This window comes from Drosophila grimshawi, unplaced genomic scaffold, assembly GCF_018153295.1.
Source record: "Drosophila grimshawi isolate 15287-2541.00 unplaced genomic scaffold, ASM1815329v1 contig_311, whole genome shotgun sequence".
Taxonomy (NCBI): domain Eukaryota; kingdom Metazoa; phylum Arthropoda; class Insecta; order Diptera; family Drosophilidae; genus Drosophila; species Drosophila grimshawi.
Window position 1 is genome coordinate 334,128 of NW_025063098.1, and position 13,715 is coordinate 347,842.

General features: G+C 39.5%; 1 protein-coding gene across 2 annotated transcripts in view; it reads left to right on the forward strand.

The window, feature by feature from the left end:
- The first annotated feature begins 1,227 nt into the window (after positions 1-1,227).
- Positions 1,228-13,715, forward strand: part of LOC6563216 (homeobox protein abdominal-A) — a 28,219-nt gene continuing 15,731 nt past the window's right edge. The window contains exons 1-4 of one of the 2 annotated variants that reach the window (XM_032737431.2): positions 1,228-2,493; positions 3,968-4,807; positions 6,450-6,697; positions 12,110-12,157. In XM_032737431.2, coding sequence (XP_032593322.1) covers positions 4,095-4,807; positions 6,450-6,697; positions 12,110-12,157 — 1,009 coding nt within the window. In that variant the 5' untranslated portion in view covers positions 1,228-2,493; positions 3,968-4,094. The remainder of the gene's footprint in view (positions 2,494-3,967; positions 4,808-6,449; positions 6,698-12,109; positions 12,158-13,715) is intronic. The other variant, XM_001990738.3, reaches the window with a different exon arrangement.

Here is a 13,715-nt window from a genome sequence, read left to right on the forward strand (position 1 = left end):
GTGGCGGCTAGTGTGTGTGTGCTTGTGTGTGTGTGTGTGGATGCTTGGCGCATACGCATTCGCATTCTCACGTTATAAACATCAAAATTAAGCATCCATTGGGTGCGCTCTAAAAAACCAGAAATCATATAAGAAAATCCCACACAAAACGACTCGACACAAAATGCACTCAAACTCGCTCTTGCACTCAATTTGGCATTGCGCTCAGTTGTTGCCATTGTCTCCGACTCGAACTGTGAACGGCCATCATGCCTCACACACACACACACACACACACACAAACACACTCACACACACGCGCGAACGAAGAGGCGAACGCACACGAACTCAAACAAGCAATGGCAACTGCTGCTGTTAACGTTTTATTGCGAATCGCCGAGTGCGAGCGAGACAAACAGATCTATGAGATCCGTGTTTCTTATTGCCATCGCAGCGCCGCCAGCGTCGACTGAGAGACATGAGACTATTTTGACTGCATATTTGCGTGTTATGCGCGTGTGCCTGTGTGTGTGAGTGCTCTACGTTTCTGTGTGTGTATGTGTGTGTGTGTGTGTGTGTGTGTGAGAGACTAAGCGCAGCGCTTGAAATGAATTGCTGCTGACTGGGCGACGACGACGACGGCGACGGCGACACTGTCTCTGCATGGCCAAAGCTGCGGCCTTAGCCTCGCATGGCTTTTGTATTGCGCCATAAACGTTTCGCTGCTCGTAACGCCACAACGGCCGACGCGGACACAGCGCCAGTACGCCAGCCAGTACGCCAGCCAATACGCCAGCCAGCCAGCCAGCACCAAAAATTCCTCACCCACTCGTACCCGGCATCGAGACAGCGGAGACAGCGGAGACAGCGATCCAGCGGTGGCAGAGAGAGCCCCCCAGTCAGACGTATGTACTACATACGTAGACGGACAAAACAGACAGACAGACAGACAGGCAGGCAGGCGGACGGACGGAGAGACGGAGAGACGGACAGACAGAGAAACTCAAACCCAAACCCAAAACTCTCCACAACGTCGTCGCAACGTCGCCGCAGTGCTGCGCTGCTTACGCCGATGCCAGCGTCGGCAGCAAAAATTACCAATTACACGAAATTTTTATACTCTTTTAAAAATTTCGTTTTATTATAATATTTATTATCGTTGCGCGCAGTAGTGTCTGCGGAACAGCGCTCGCCGCCCAAAACTCAACTCAATTCAACTCAGCTCTGCTCAGCTCAGCTCAGCTCGGCTCCGCTCAGTTCAGCTCAGCTCAGCTCATCGCAGCTTAGCGCAGCTCGACTTGGCTTGGCTTGACTTGGCCGATCTCCGATCCGACTCGATTCGATCCGATTCGATTCGATCCGATTCGATTCGATTGGACTCGCCCCGCGCTCGCATTCGCATTCGCATTCGCAGTGTGTTTATTATTTTGTGGCATTCTTATTGTCGTTTTACTGTTGCTACTTATGGCTTTATAGTGTGGTTTATAGTGGCACGAAGCTCGCGTAAAACTCACCGGCAGCAGCACCCGCAAAACAAAACAAAACAAAACGAATCAAAACGAAACAAAAAACGGCGAAACAAAAAGCAAACAAATGCGAATAAGTACATAATACACACTGTCAAGCGAATTAACGGTCAATCAACAAGCAAAACTACACACTTAAACTGCCGTAATCAGTTATCGGCGATCGTTAATCGCAAATCAGTGCGTGAACAAACCAAAACCACAAACAAAAACAAATACAAAATTGTCCAACAATAAGTGCTGCGTGCGCATACATAAATATTAAAAAGTCATAAAGCTGACGCACAGCTCGATAGTTTTTCACCTACCTGTGCGAGCCCGGAAAAAAGTTATTTTATGGCATTTAAAACCAAGTAATTAAAGCCAATTCCCCTGCAGCTATCCGGCGACATATCTTCTTGCCACACGCACTCGAAAGGTCGTAAAAAATATAGAAAGAAAGAAAAAAACCAAACGCGTCGGGACTTTCTAGCAGCAACACCTACACTGTGAAAGCGTGGACTGTGTGTGAATCACCAAGCAAGAAATTCGAATGCCATAAAAATATATCGCCCCAGTTGACCCGATCCGTCGAATCTCGAATCTTGAGACAAGTGCCAAGTGCCAAGTGCCAAGTGCCAAGTGCCAAGTGCCAAGTGCCAAGTGCCAAGTGCCGTCGCAGCCATTAAAAATCGCGCGCCTATAAATCAAGCGACGGCAGACAGACCTCGCCTCAAACATTTTCCGTGTAATTGATGGCCGCAGTTTAATTACTTTTACAACAAATAAACGTCGCACACTCAACACACACTCAACACACACACATACACACACTCAACAAGAGGAGGAACAGCTGCAAGTGCATCTGAATACATGTGCAAAATTTAACAAATTTCGTTGCGAATTCACATTGTGCAACATTTTCAACAGAAACGCGGGTTGCACACTCTGCTACAACTACACATTTTCATGTTAGCCAAAGCACAAGCTGAGAGCCGCTAATCGAAAGGTAAAACACAACTTTACAATTTCCCTCATTTAATTATCGAAATGCTCAAACAAATTCGGGTTAATTGAAATTGGTACACGCTGACTATTGGCAAGCTAACTCTTCGAGCATCTTTTTAACATAGACTTGATATCTATCCTATTATTATTAACTCCCTTCCTCTATACTCTATAGTAATTCTCCAATAACTCTGTCCAATTATCCAATGTAGAGTCTACTAACCCTTTGGCATTGTGCAAACCAATTTTTAGGAAGCAACATATCAGAACAGTTTTTTTTTGACATGGTCAAGCAGACATAGGATTTTTATAAGTTGAAAATAAGATTTATTTCGCATCTGATGCAATTTAGTTTATGTGTTTTTTATGTGTGTCTTTTTTTTAAGAATATTCCCCCATTTTCACAGAGCTTATCTGCCACTCATGTTTACGTCTGTGATTTATGATTTTATTTGTTGGACTTAAGTTTTGTTAATTAAGTTGTATTTTTTAACGAAATTAAAGTATTTAGCAGCTTATACAACTGATTAAAACAGGAAATATTGAATGGGGAAACTGATTGTCCACGTGAGATTACCGCATATAATGTAAACAGTCCAACTTCGCTATGGTTGCGGAAATGTACTAAATGATGTAAAAACTTCAACATACAAAAATGCTACTTCGTTGTGAAAAATCAGAAGCCAAATCAATTCTTAATCGTAAAATCTTCATTGCATTGAATATTACATTATGGAAGTAAATATGCTTCAATATATACACAAACTTCAATACACGGAAATGCAACTTCGTTGTGACAAATCAGAAGTCAAATCAGTTCTTAATAGTAAAATCTTCTTTCTATAGAAGTTCACTTTGTGGACTGTAGAGTCTAGATATGTGTGTCTGTAAATACCTATACATCATTTCGTGGTATGCATGTATTTACATTTAATCATTCTACTTAGTTGAGTGCCCCAAAAAATGTTCCGATCTTTGATTTAAGAATTGCGGCTTCTTTTTGTTGAATACTGTATGTCCAATGTGCCTAAGTATAAAGTGGGTTATAAATGTTGCACTCTTCTTATCATATTCCGATTAGATAGTCATAATATTCCTGTTAGCGAGGTTTCTTTCGGGAATCGTTCATTTTCAAATGCTCCACCCATTCAAATCGGCGGCATATCTACTGGGTTCCAGGCAGAGATTGGAGTGAGAGAGAAAGCAAATGTGTTCGATTTGAGTTTTTGAATTGTATTTCTCTCTCGCTCTACCCCGTAATGATTGCCATAAGGATACTATTGCTGTCCTGTTTCAAGAAGTAGCTTCCCATAAAAATAGTAAAATCTACAAGTCATTTGGCATTACTGAAAGAGTATTGGTCAATAAATTGGCTGAAATCGAACCAAATTTGTTAACGAGCACATCCACACACAAACACACATACATCAAGCTATATATATATAATATATATGTATATGTACCTATCAATTCAGATAAAAGAGCTGCAAACCAAAAGATTAACAACAACATCGACCACATCAACCAAATGTACTAAAACAATAACAAAATCGACTCCGACGCAATTCGGCAATTCTCGGCCAGAGAAGAAAGATATGTGCAATGTCAAAATTTGTTTTCGATAGTATGCTGCCAAAGTACCCACAGTTTCAGCCATTTATAAGTTCGCACTTAACCACAACACCCCCCAATTCGTCATCAGCAGCAGTTGCCGCCGCCCTAGCCGCTGCAGCCGTCTCAGCCACAACAGTCTCAGCGTCGACGCCTGGCATCCATCCAGGAAGCAGTACCAGCAGCAGCCACATCAGCGCCTCGCTGTCGCCCAGCTCCAGTGGCCTCCAGCTTGGCCATCATCATCTCAGCCAGTCCTCCAACTCGCCCGTGTCCTCTTCGTCGCCCTCCTCGACTGCGCAACAACAGCAACAACAACAACAGCAACAACAGCAGCAGCAGCAACAGCAACAACAACAACAGCAGTCGCAGTACTCGTCCCTCTCGGCCGCTCTGCAGCTGCAGCAGCAGCAGCACATCAACAAGTTAGCCGCCGCTGCCGCAGCGGTCAGCTCACAGGGCAGCGTGTCCGGGCTTGGTGGCCATCAGTCGCTGAGCCACGCCCACCAGCAGTTGCTGCTGACGCCTCCGTCGGCGGGCAACTCGCAGACCGGGGACAGCAGCTCCTCGCCCTCACCAGCGGCCAGCTCCTCGTTCGCCATACCCACCAGCAAGATGTATCCTTACGTGTCAAATCATCCCACCAGCCATGGTGGCCTCTCCGGCATGCCGGGCTTCTCAGGCCTAGAAGATAAATCCTGCAGGTGAGTGCAAGCAAATTACGCTGCTCAACACTTAAAAGCACACAGCCTGAATATCAATTTATCGATAAAGTATATATATATGTGCCAAAGCAGCATTAATAGCTCATTTCTTATGCTATATAGTCTTTCAGTTTCAAATTCGGAATATATCCGTCAATTTTTATATTTTCTTAGAAATTTCAACGAATCGATAAAATCAAATTTGGATTCACGCTAAAGCAACCCAGACTCCTTGTATATATAAAAATAGCTGTACAAGATGAAACCGAAACATATCTTAGAATATAAGTTTACAAACTGAAATAAAAATAGTCTCCTAGAACAATGGTCAAATCTTTCACAACCTCATCTGACTGCTTAGTTCCTAAAAGAAACCTCAAAAGAATAATCACACACTCAGAAATCGCCCTAAGAAATATAAAATTTTTCTTGTTTTTGGAAAAAATGATTTCTAAATTGAAAGAAAAAATATCTACAATTTAGAACGACTTGCACTAAATCGACAATCCTAAAAATATCACGATTTTTTATATCTTTATAAATATTTTCTGTTATTAACAAAAAGTTCTTAAAGTCGCGGAAATGAAATCGTAAGTTAAGTAAATTTTATAAATTATGTAAAATGTTTGTGCATATGTGGAGTCTAAATATACTAAGGGTTTTAAAATAGTATGAGTTACAAAAAAACTAGTCGAAGATATATTCAGTGTACACACTAAAATTTAGAAAAATCCACCCCAAAATTTAGAAAGAAAAACACCAGTTTTCAACGAGCCACAACCATCAATTTAACTTTTTACTTTCTGAATATTATTAGTCTTCAAAAGTATAGAGATTTACTACAATTTAGGGCGATTTTCTATGAGTACAGCTAGTCAGAAAAAAAGGATTTTTTTGTATAGTTGTATAGATAACACAAAGTGCCTTTTACAATATTTTCTTCTAGTCAAATCAAAGTAAATTCGCAATATATTTTATTTAATAACTTCTTTTAGTTGAGCTTAATTGTAAATAGATCAGTCATATATATATCCTCAATCATATGATATTAATCATATTGTATATACATAAAACGTAATCACAAATATAAAATAAATAACAAAATGAGATCTACAAAATAAATATGTGTTTATAGACATAATTCGTTTTGGGCTAACCACAAATCCATTTCCCACGTACTCTACTCGATAATCGAGTCGTCCATTGACCAATCATTTTGCAGCCATTAAGAGCAACTGTGCTCAAATGGCCGCTGGGCAAATTAGAGTAGCGCTGCGGTTTTGCCAGCTGCCTGCTGCCTGCTGCCTGCTAACTATTTTGGTGCCACTCTGTTGCCGGCCACAAGATTCGCACGCACATTGACCTTCCGCTGAGGCCATTTGCATATGGCCGGGGTCAATTGAGAGCTGGACTCACGCCGCGGCCGTAACGTGTACAAAATTAGAGCGCAATTAGATGCAACCACACTTTAAGTGGGCATTGTGGCAGGGCGCAGGTTTCGCCCAATGTGTGTGGCTCATTAGCATTAGGCTGGTGATTTTTAAGTCGGCACACACTCTCACACACACACACACACACACACACATATTGCAACTCACACTCGAATATGCTAATAGTTTATGGTTTGTTTTCGATTTACCAGCAGGTATACAGACAGCATGATGAACAGTTACCAGTCGATGAGCGTACCTGCCTCGGCATCCGCGAGCTTCGCCCAGTTCTATCAGCATGCAGCGGCCGCCTCAGCGGTATCCGCGGCCAGCGCAGGAGCCATTGGCGTCGACTCGCTGGGCAACGCCTGCACACAGCCCACCTCTGGGGTGCCTGGAGCTGGTGGCGCAGGACAGAGCATTGCGGATCTGCCGCGCTATCCCTGGATGACACTCACAGGTGAGTCACTGAGTCAGTTGAGGATTGGATTCACCCATCAAAATCCAACTTATTTCGTACTGAAACGGCCACATAAAAATTTCGATTAAATTGTGCATAAATCAGTGCCGCTCAATGGGTGCGTGGATGGGAAGAGGGAGGGAGGGAGGGAGGGAGGGAACAACAATTGCCTCTTTTGGCCGGCAATTTAATTTATACCTTTATGGCCATTGAGGCGTATAAACAATAGATAAACGCGCTCGTTCTGGGCCAATTCCAAATTCATAATGAACACTTTGTGGGGCATTTCCAAGTCGTTTGATTCGCATAAGTCTTCCGCTAAATAAGAACTACAACATTATTTTTTTCGACGACGAGGAGCGGACGAGCGGAATGCCGCTGAAGCTCACAAACCGACGAGCAGATAGCTAAAAAGTGGCGGCAGTAAATAAAAAGCTAAGAAGAACAGCTATTCGGCACACCGAATAATTTATACTCTTCGACTAGACTTTTTAATATTTTTTAATTATTATTTATTTAAAGAAAAACACTCGAAAGTTTATTCAAAGTTATTTATTTTTATTTTTATTTAAAAGTTGAGTATTTTTTAATTATTTAAATTCCACAAACTTAAAAAAAATATAAACACAAATTTAACAAAAAAAAATTAAATAATACACCATTAAATTAAAATTTAAAATGGAAATAAATCACTTATTATGTCCTCTATTTATTAGTTGCAATTCTTTAGTCTAAATTATAAATTTATTTTTATTTCTTTGTATATTATTTCTTTAACTTTTTTTTATAATTTGTGGACTGTTTTTATTTTACATTAAAGTAATAAATAAAAGAAAAAAAATTATTAATTTAAATAATTCGAATTTAAAACGGTTTTGCTCAAGAACATTTTCTCTTAATTCTTATGTGAGATTTAGTACGCTTATTTTGTTTATATTTCTCATAAAGTATAATTACAAAAATCATATGTAAGATATATATCGATCTTATTTTTACAAATGTTTTACCTGCACAAATTAGATAGATTTAGATAAAGTTTTAAGAATAATGCTTAAAAACTGGGGTTTAATTTGCCTAGAAGCAGAAAGAAAGACGGACAGGCGGACATGGTTATATCGACTTGGCTAGTGGTGTTATCAAAAATAAATTTATAAATATATATATGTATATATATGTCTCTTTTACATACGTAACACATATCGTGACAAAATTATAATGCCCCTGCAAGAGTATAAAAATGAAAATGGTTAAAAAATGTGCTGTTTTTTCGTTGAAGCGGTTCGTCGATTTGTAATTTAAATAACTTCAAGGTTGCCGTACAAACACACACACTTAAACAATCACACATACCACACACACACACACACACACACACACACACACGCATACACTTCACTATAAAGAGATGAACAACATACACATGCTTAGATGTACCCCCGCGCATACAAAACGCGCAATCACTCAGTGTCGGATACTCGGCAAAAGATACAGATACATATTGTTTTTGCTGCCATTCGAAACACTGGCTTTTCAATTGTTGTTGCTGCTGTTGTTTTGTTTTTTGTTTTTTTTTTCAATGTTCAATGTTGGTGCTGTTGATTTCTTGTTATGCGTTAAGCGTAGTACAATATTCGCGCGCATTTTATGTGGGTCAGTTTAATTTACGAGAACCTCGATTTGCATCGCATTTTTGCACAGCTGATTTATTTATTTAGTACACCCTATTAGCATCAGCACAATTTTCTTTATAATACTCATAGAGTGTTTTGACTTTTCGCTTTTTTTTTATCTGCCTCGATTCATTTTCACCGACTGCGGTGAATGCCTCGAGAGTTATGGCAATCAAAATATGAATGAATTGCCAATTAGTTTGAATTACGAACAACCCATCAATCGCCATGTGTACGAGGCACAAAGAAATCGTAGAGCATTCATTGTCCGTCTGCTTAAATACTTAATGATCTGGCTGATGGTACATCTGATAATAATAATAATCCTCATAATAGCTTTCAACCTTTTTGAGTATTTTAATTGTATAAATAAAATAGTTTCCACTGTCTGTCTAATGACTAAAGCTTACATTTTAACGGAAGTCAAATAGTTGTTGCTCAAAAAGATTTTGAAGTTTAGTTTTCGAAAAAAAAACACCCACTCAACTGCGATAGTAACTTATGTGTTTAACTTTAATAGCTTGGCCCCCAAAGCTTTGGTCACAATCCCGAAAAGGTCAATGCCTCTTCGCCTGTAGGATAAAATTTAAATTATTTTGTCTATATTTAAAATTGAATACATTGAACTACACACATGGTTTGTTAAGTGAATGAATAAATTCAAATTTATAAGTAAAATATGAGAAATATATGGGAAATATGGGAGCGTTCTGCTCTCCTTGGAGCGTATTCTCATGCAGATTATCAGATTATTTCCAACAATCAATAGCCAAAGAGAGATTTGCTTTCATTGTCTTCATTATCATATATATCAATTAATTTATATACCGAGAACTGCACTTACAAAAACTATTGCAAAGAGTTACACTTTGTCATAGAAGTGCTTTGACAATGGAAAAAAAATACCCAAATTCCTTTTAATTCGCAAAAAAATGTACTTAATTATTGTGTTATATATGGTTATCCTTATTTTTTACAATTCTGTGGATGCCTTATAACTAGTTAAAAAGTTAAAGCTAACCAAATTAATTAACTTAAACAATGTTGAAAACCAAAATGATTCATTCTTTGGACTCCCACAGGATTTTTTTTTGTAAATTTGCCAGTTTACGGAACTTATAAAGAGGAGAAATATTCTAAAAAATTAGAAAGAAAAAAAACATAGTTTTATTCACATTATTCGACTCACTTAAATTGAATTAAAATTATATTTATTTTTATTTAAAATATTTTATAAATTACTTAGTATCAACATTTAAAATATTTTAAAATTAAATGGAAAGAAATAATATCGTAGTGATGCTATTATTTTTTCGAATCTGTACACATTCTGTTTAAATTTGTGCCTGCAATAAGTTTCGAATAAAAATTACAGAATATGGTATAATAATGGTGTGTGATAACCGCCAGTTTTGGAACAATTTTCGATTTTCAGTTGGATTAATACCTAGACTCTTTGGCGCAGAATATCTCCCCACAGTTATAAGGTAGCCACATCCGAGCAAATAGCTTGAAAACATTGGATACACAAATAAAATAATTCTTTGCCATGATTTTCTGTCAGGAGTTCTCTGCAACGGGAGCTAGATTGCGAGTCTATTAAACACCAAATACATAAAGTTGGTTCAAGAGATTTGCCTTATTCATGTGATAAGGTATACAAGTTATAGATTCGATATCTTAAATTCTTTGTGCAATTTTGGTAAATAATATTTGAAAAGCCGCATGACTTGCTGCTGCCTGAAGACAAACGGTATTTTGCACAATGAAATATTTTGCATATCTCTCGCTCGCAGCACCACAGCGATAAAATTGTCAGCGAGATCATAGACGACTGGCTGCGATGAAAGTAAATATGAGCATGACGCCATTAAGGCAGCCAAGTGCGCGACACGTCGCCGGAGCACAGCACAACACACACACACACACACATAACACGGACACACACACAACATATTACCACTCGCACAGTATACAACAATGCATTTGTAGTTGCTAGAGAGAGAGAGAGAGAGAGAGTTAGTCACACATATATATATATGCATGTGTGTGTGTGTGGGTTAGCCAGAATCGATGCCAAGACATGGACAACCTTCTCATTCTTGCCCCAAAGCCGATTCCAGGCCCCAAATATGTCACACACACTGCAGCCATTGAGCTTTGCCCCTCTCTCTCTCTGTCTCTCTACCTCTGTCTCTCTCTATCTGTCTCTCTCGGACTTTGTCTCACTTTGTCTCTCTCTCTCTCTCTCTGTCTGTTTCAATTTGTATTTCGCTCTCCGCGCGTCTACAGACAGACCCGGACGCAGCAGCGAGCATGGCACCGCTTTACAGCTGAATGCTTGCCAAATGCAATTTAACTAATGAATTTTAATATTTTACGCCAAAGCGTCTGAATGAATTTTCATTTTCACATCGTTGCACCAGCCAGACAACAACAACAACAATAACAACAACAACAACAAAGTTGTGCTATGCACTTGGTTAGGGAGCAGGAGATGCATCGCGCTGAGACTGCAGTTCCTGATTATGCTGATAAGAAAGCAGCACGTTAACTTTTCGTAATTATCTGGAAAAGCGAGGCAAGCAGCAGACTCGTAAAAATTTGAATTAGCAAGCGCAGAGCAAAGGAAATTGATGTTGAGAACGCTGAAGAGAGCAAGAGAATGCGTGTAGAAGAACTGGTTACTTGTTAAAAAAAACAAGGCTGCTATTATCAATGAGACAAAATCATGCATACCCTACTCCATTCGTGGCGAACACTAGCAGCGACTCTTCTCTCTCTGGCGAATTTGTTCATTCATATTAGAGATTGTCTGTGTGTCCCATAAAATGCCAACAGCGGACAGGGCAACTGCACACAAATTTGTGTATTTTAATTAAAAACGCGCCGGGCTAAAAGCCGAGCAGCTTCATCTGCTTATTAATTAGGCGTCACGTTGTCGACGACGGCGTCGTCCACATTGGTTGGAGCCGCTCCAACTTCACACTGGTCACTGGCCACTTTACTTTGTTGGTGGTCTAAAACCTTCGAATTGGAACTGCAGTTGCTACACTCAGGAAAAAAAAGAAACCCAATTTTACAAATTCGCTATACAATTTCGAGCCAAATTTTCCTCCCCTTATTATTCAGAAAGTAAATCTGCATTAATTAACTTCAGTGTTTGACATAGTTTATAAAAATGCATCTGATTTAATTTAATTAATGTTACGATTTTACGGGTGAATGATTTCTAACTTCTCTTGAATTGGATAGCAGAACTAAGCAGACAACAACTGCTTAGTGATAGAAGCTAATTGTTAATGCATTTCTTAATAATGAAAAATACTTCTAATAAATAGCAAAACTACAACACAATTTTGGGATTCTCGATTTAGGGCAAACCTCTCTAGTTTCAAGAAAAATGTTTTCTAATATTTAGAAATGGTTTATTAAAGCATGAAAATATTTATAAATTTCAGGCCGATATTTTTTCTGAGTGTATGCTTTTTTCGCATAGCAGTGACAACTGAGCTTAAGATGTTTTGAATGAGTTGCATGCTGCGGTAAAAAAGAAACTCTTTAAAAAATGTGGCAGATAATTAGTGAGGTCATGTCGATAAGCAAAGAAAGAGGCAACTGCCATGTGTAGTTAAATGTCAAGCATAAAGCTCAAGGCTAAACAAACCGTTCCATACATATTAAACCGTCGCTCAGTTCATAATGTCATTACAACTAAAAAATACTTCTACTTCTTTTGCAGATTGGATGGGAAGTCCCTTTGAGCGTGTCGTTTGTGGCGATTTTAATGGTAAGTACCGCTAGTTAACCAAAAACCCTTGAAAAAATGAGTCGAATGGCATTGGCCATTGGCCAATGGGTTATCCGCATAAATATGAATTATGAGTATGGAAAGAATCAGCCGCGTCTATCCTTTTCCAAAACGTTTTCTTTTTTTTTACTCCGAAATGTCCTTGAAGAATCCATACCTGCTGCGTGCTGAGCAGCTGAACCCTTCTCGCTGCATTCGTCACAAGGCTCGCTCCTGCTGACTTCGCCAGTGACTTTATGGCGACCTATCATAAATCCTGCGCTCAGTCTTTTGAGTCCACATTGAATGCCTGGTGCGATCGTTTGTTTATTGAAGTCATTTTCCGTGCAGGCATCTTTCACGCACGACAATAGACACATCCGGCAACTGGCAGCCGATGCCTTTTTCCAGTTTGATCGTAGATCCGTGCAACTGTGAAAGTAGCTGCATGTACTACACTCTAAAAATATATGTATTTGAAGCGAATATGGCATGCGAGTCAAGTGTCGGGCAAGATCGTAAATCACGTTGATAGACTGCACGGCGCTCTCTGCTTATTAAAATGAAGTCGAGTCGCAACCCAGGCCCCCCAAAAACAGTCTGCGCAATCTGTGTGCTGCCCATAACAATAAAAGCACGTAACCAAATCGCCCAATTCGAGGCGCCAAATTGTAAACCATAATAGAGAGTGTAATTCAATTCAGCTCAACCCAGCACAGCTCAACACAATTCGAGCAAAACCAAGCTCATTTCGATTGATCAATTCGATTGTCAGCCCCGATCGTGGCCGATTTACGGCCACGTTGCTGTTGCCGTCGTTAAATTGATTTTACGAGCGTTTTATGATCTATTTACGATTTTACGGACGGTTTTGCGCCACGCACAACGATGGTGACTCTGACTACCGCAACGTTACGGTTCTGAGCCCGCTCCGAGGACAGCAATGATCACAGCATAATATGCCCGATTTTGATGCCCGATTGTTCTCAAATGGGCATCTCGACGGCCATGGCCATGCGGCCAGGTGGTGGTCGATTTGCAATTTGTCTTAATTACTTAGTTCATCGATAATGACCATAAACATTAAGTAACCTACGACTGAAGAGCATCAGAACATCAGAGCATCGGAACAGCCATCAAGAAACACGAGTAGCAGCCACTCACGATCGTACACAATGGGAGTCATAAAAAGATTAATGACTGCCTTTGCAATTCAATTCGGTTTATGTGCGTCACGTAACAATTTTGTTGCCTCGATTACTCCAATTAGTTAACACAGCAAAGCTGCTTTGTAGACCAAATCGAATTTGAGAACATATTAACTGCACAATTATGTGCACAATAAATCAATCGTTTTTTATGATTTTCCTCTTGACGGTATCTTATTTTAATATTTATCGTAGAGAAGATTGCCATGTGCAAGCCATATTTAACTAGCATATAAAATATGACTATTATGCAACGAGAAATGCGCTTTCCACATATCCTGGTGGTGCCATTAATTGGAATTGCATGAGCATTTGGCAGCATAAGTGAACAGTAGTTGAAAACGATTTTC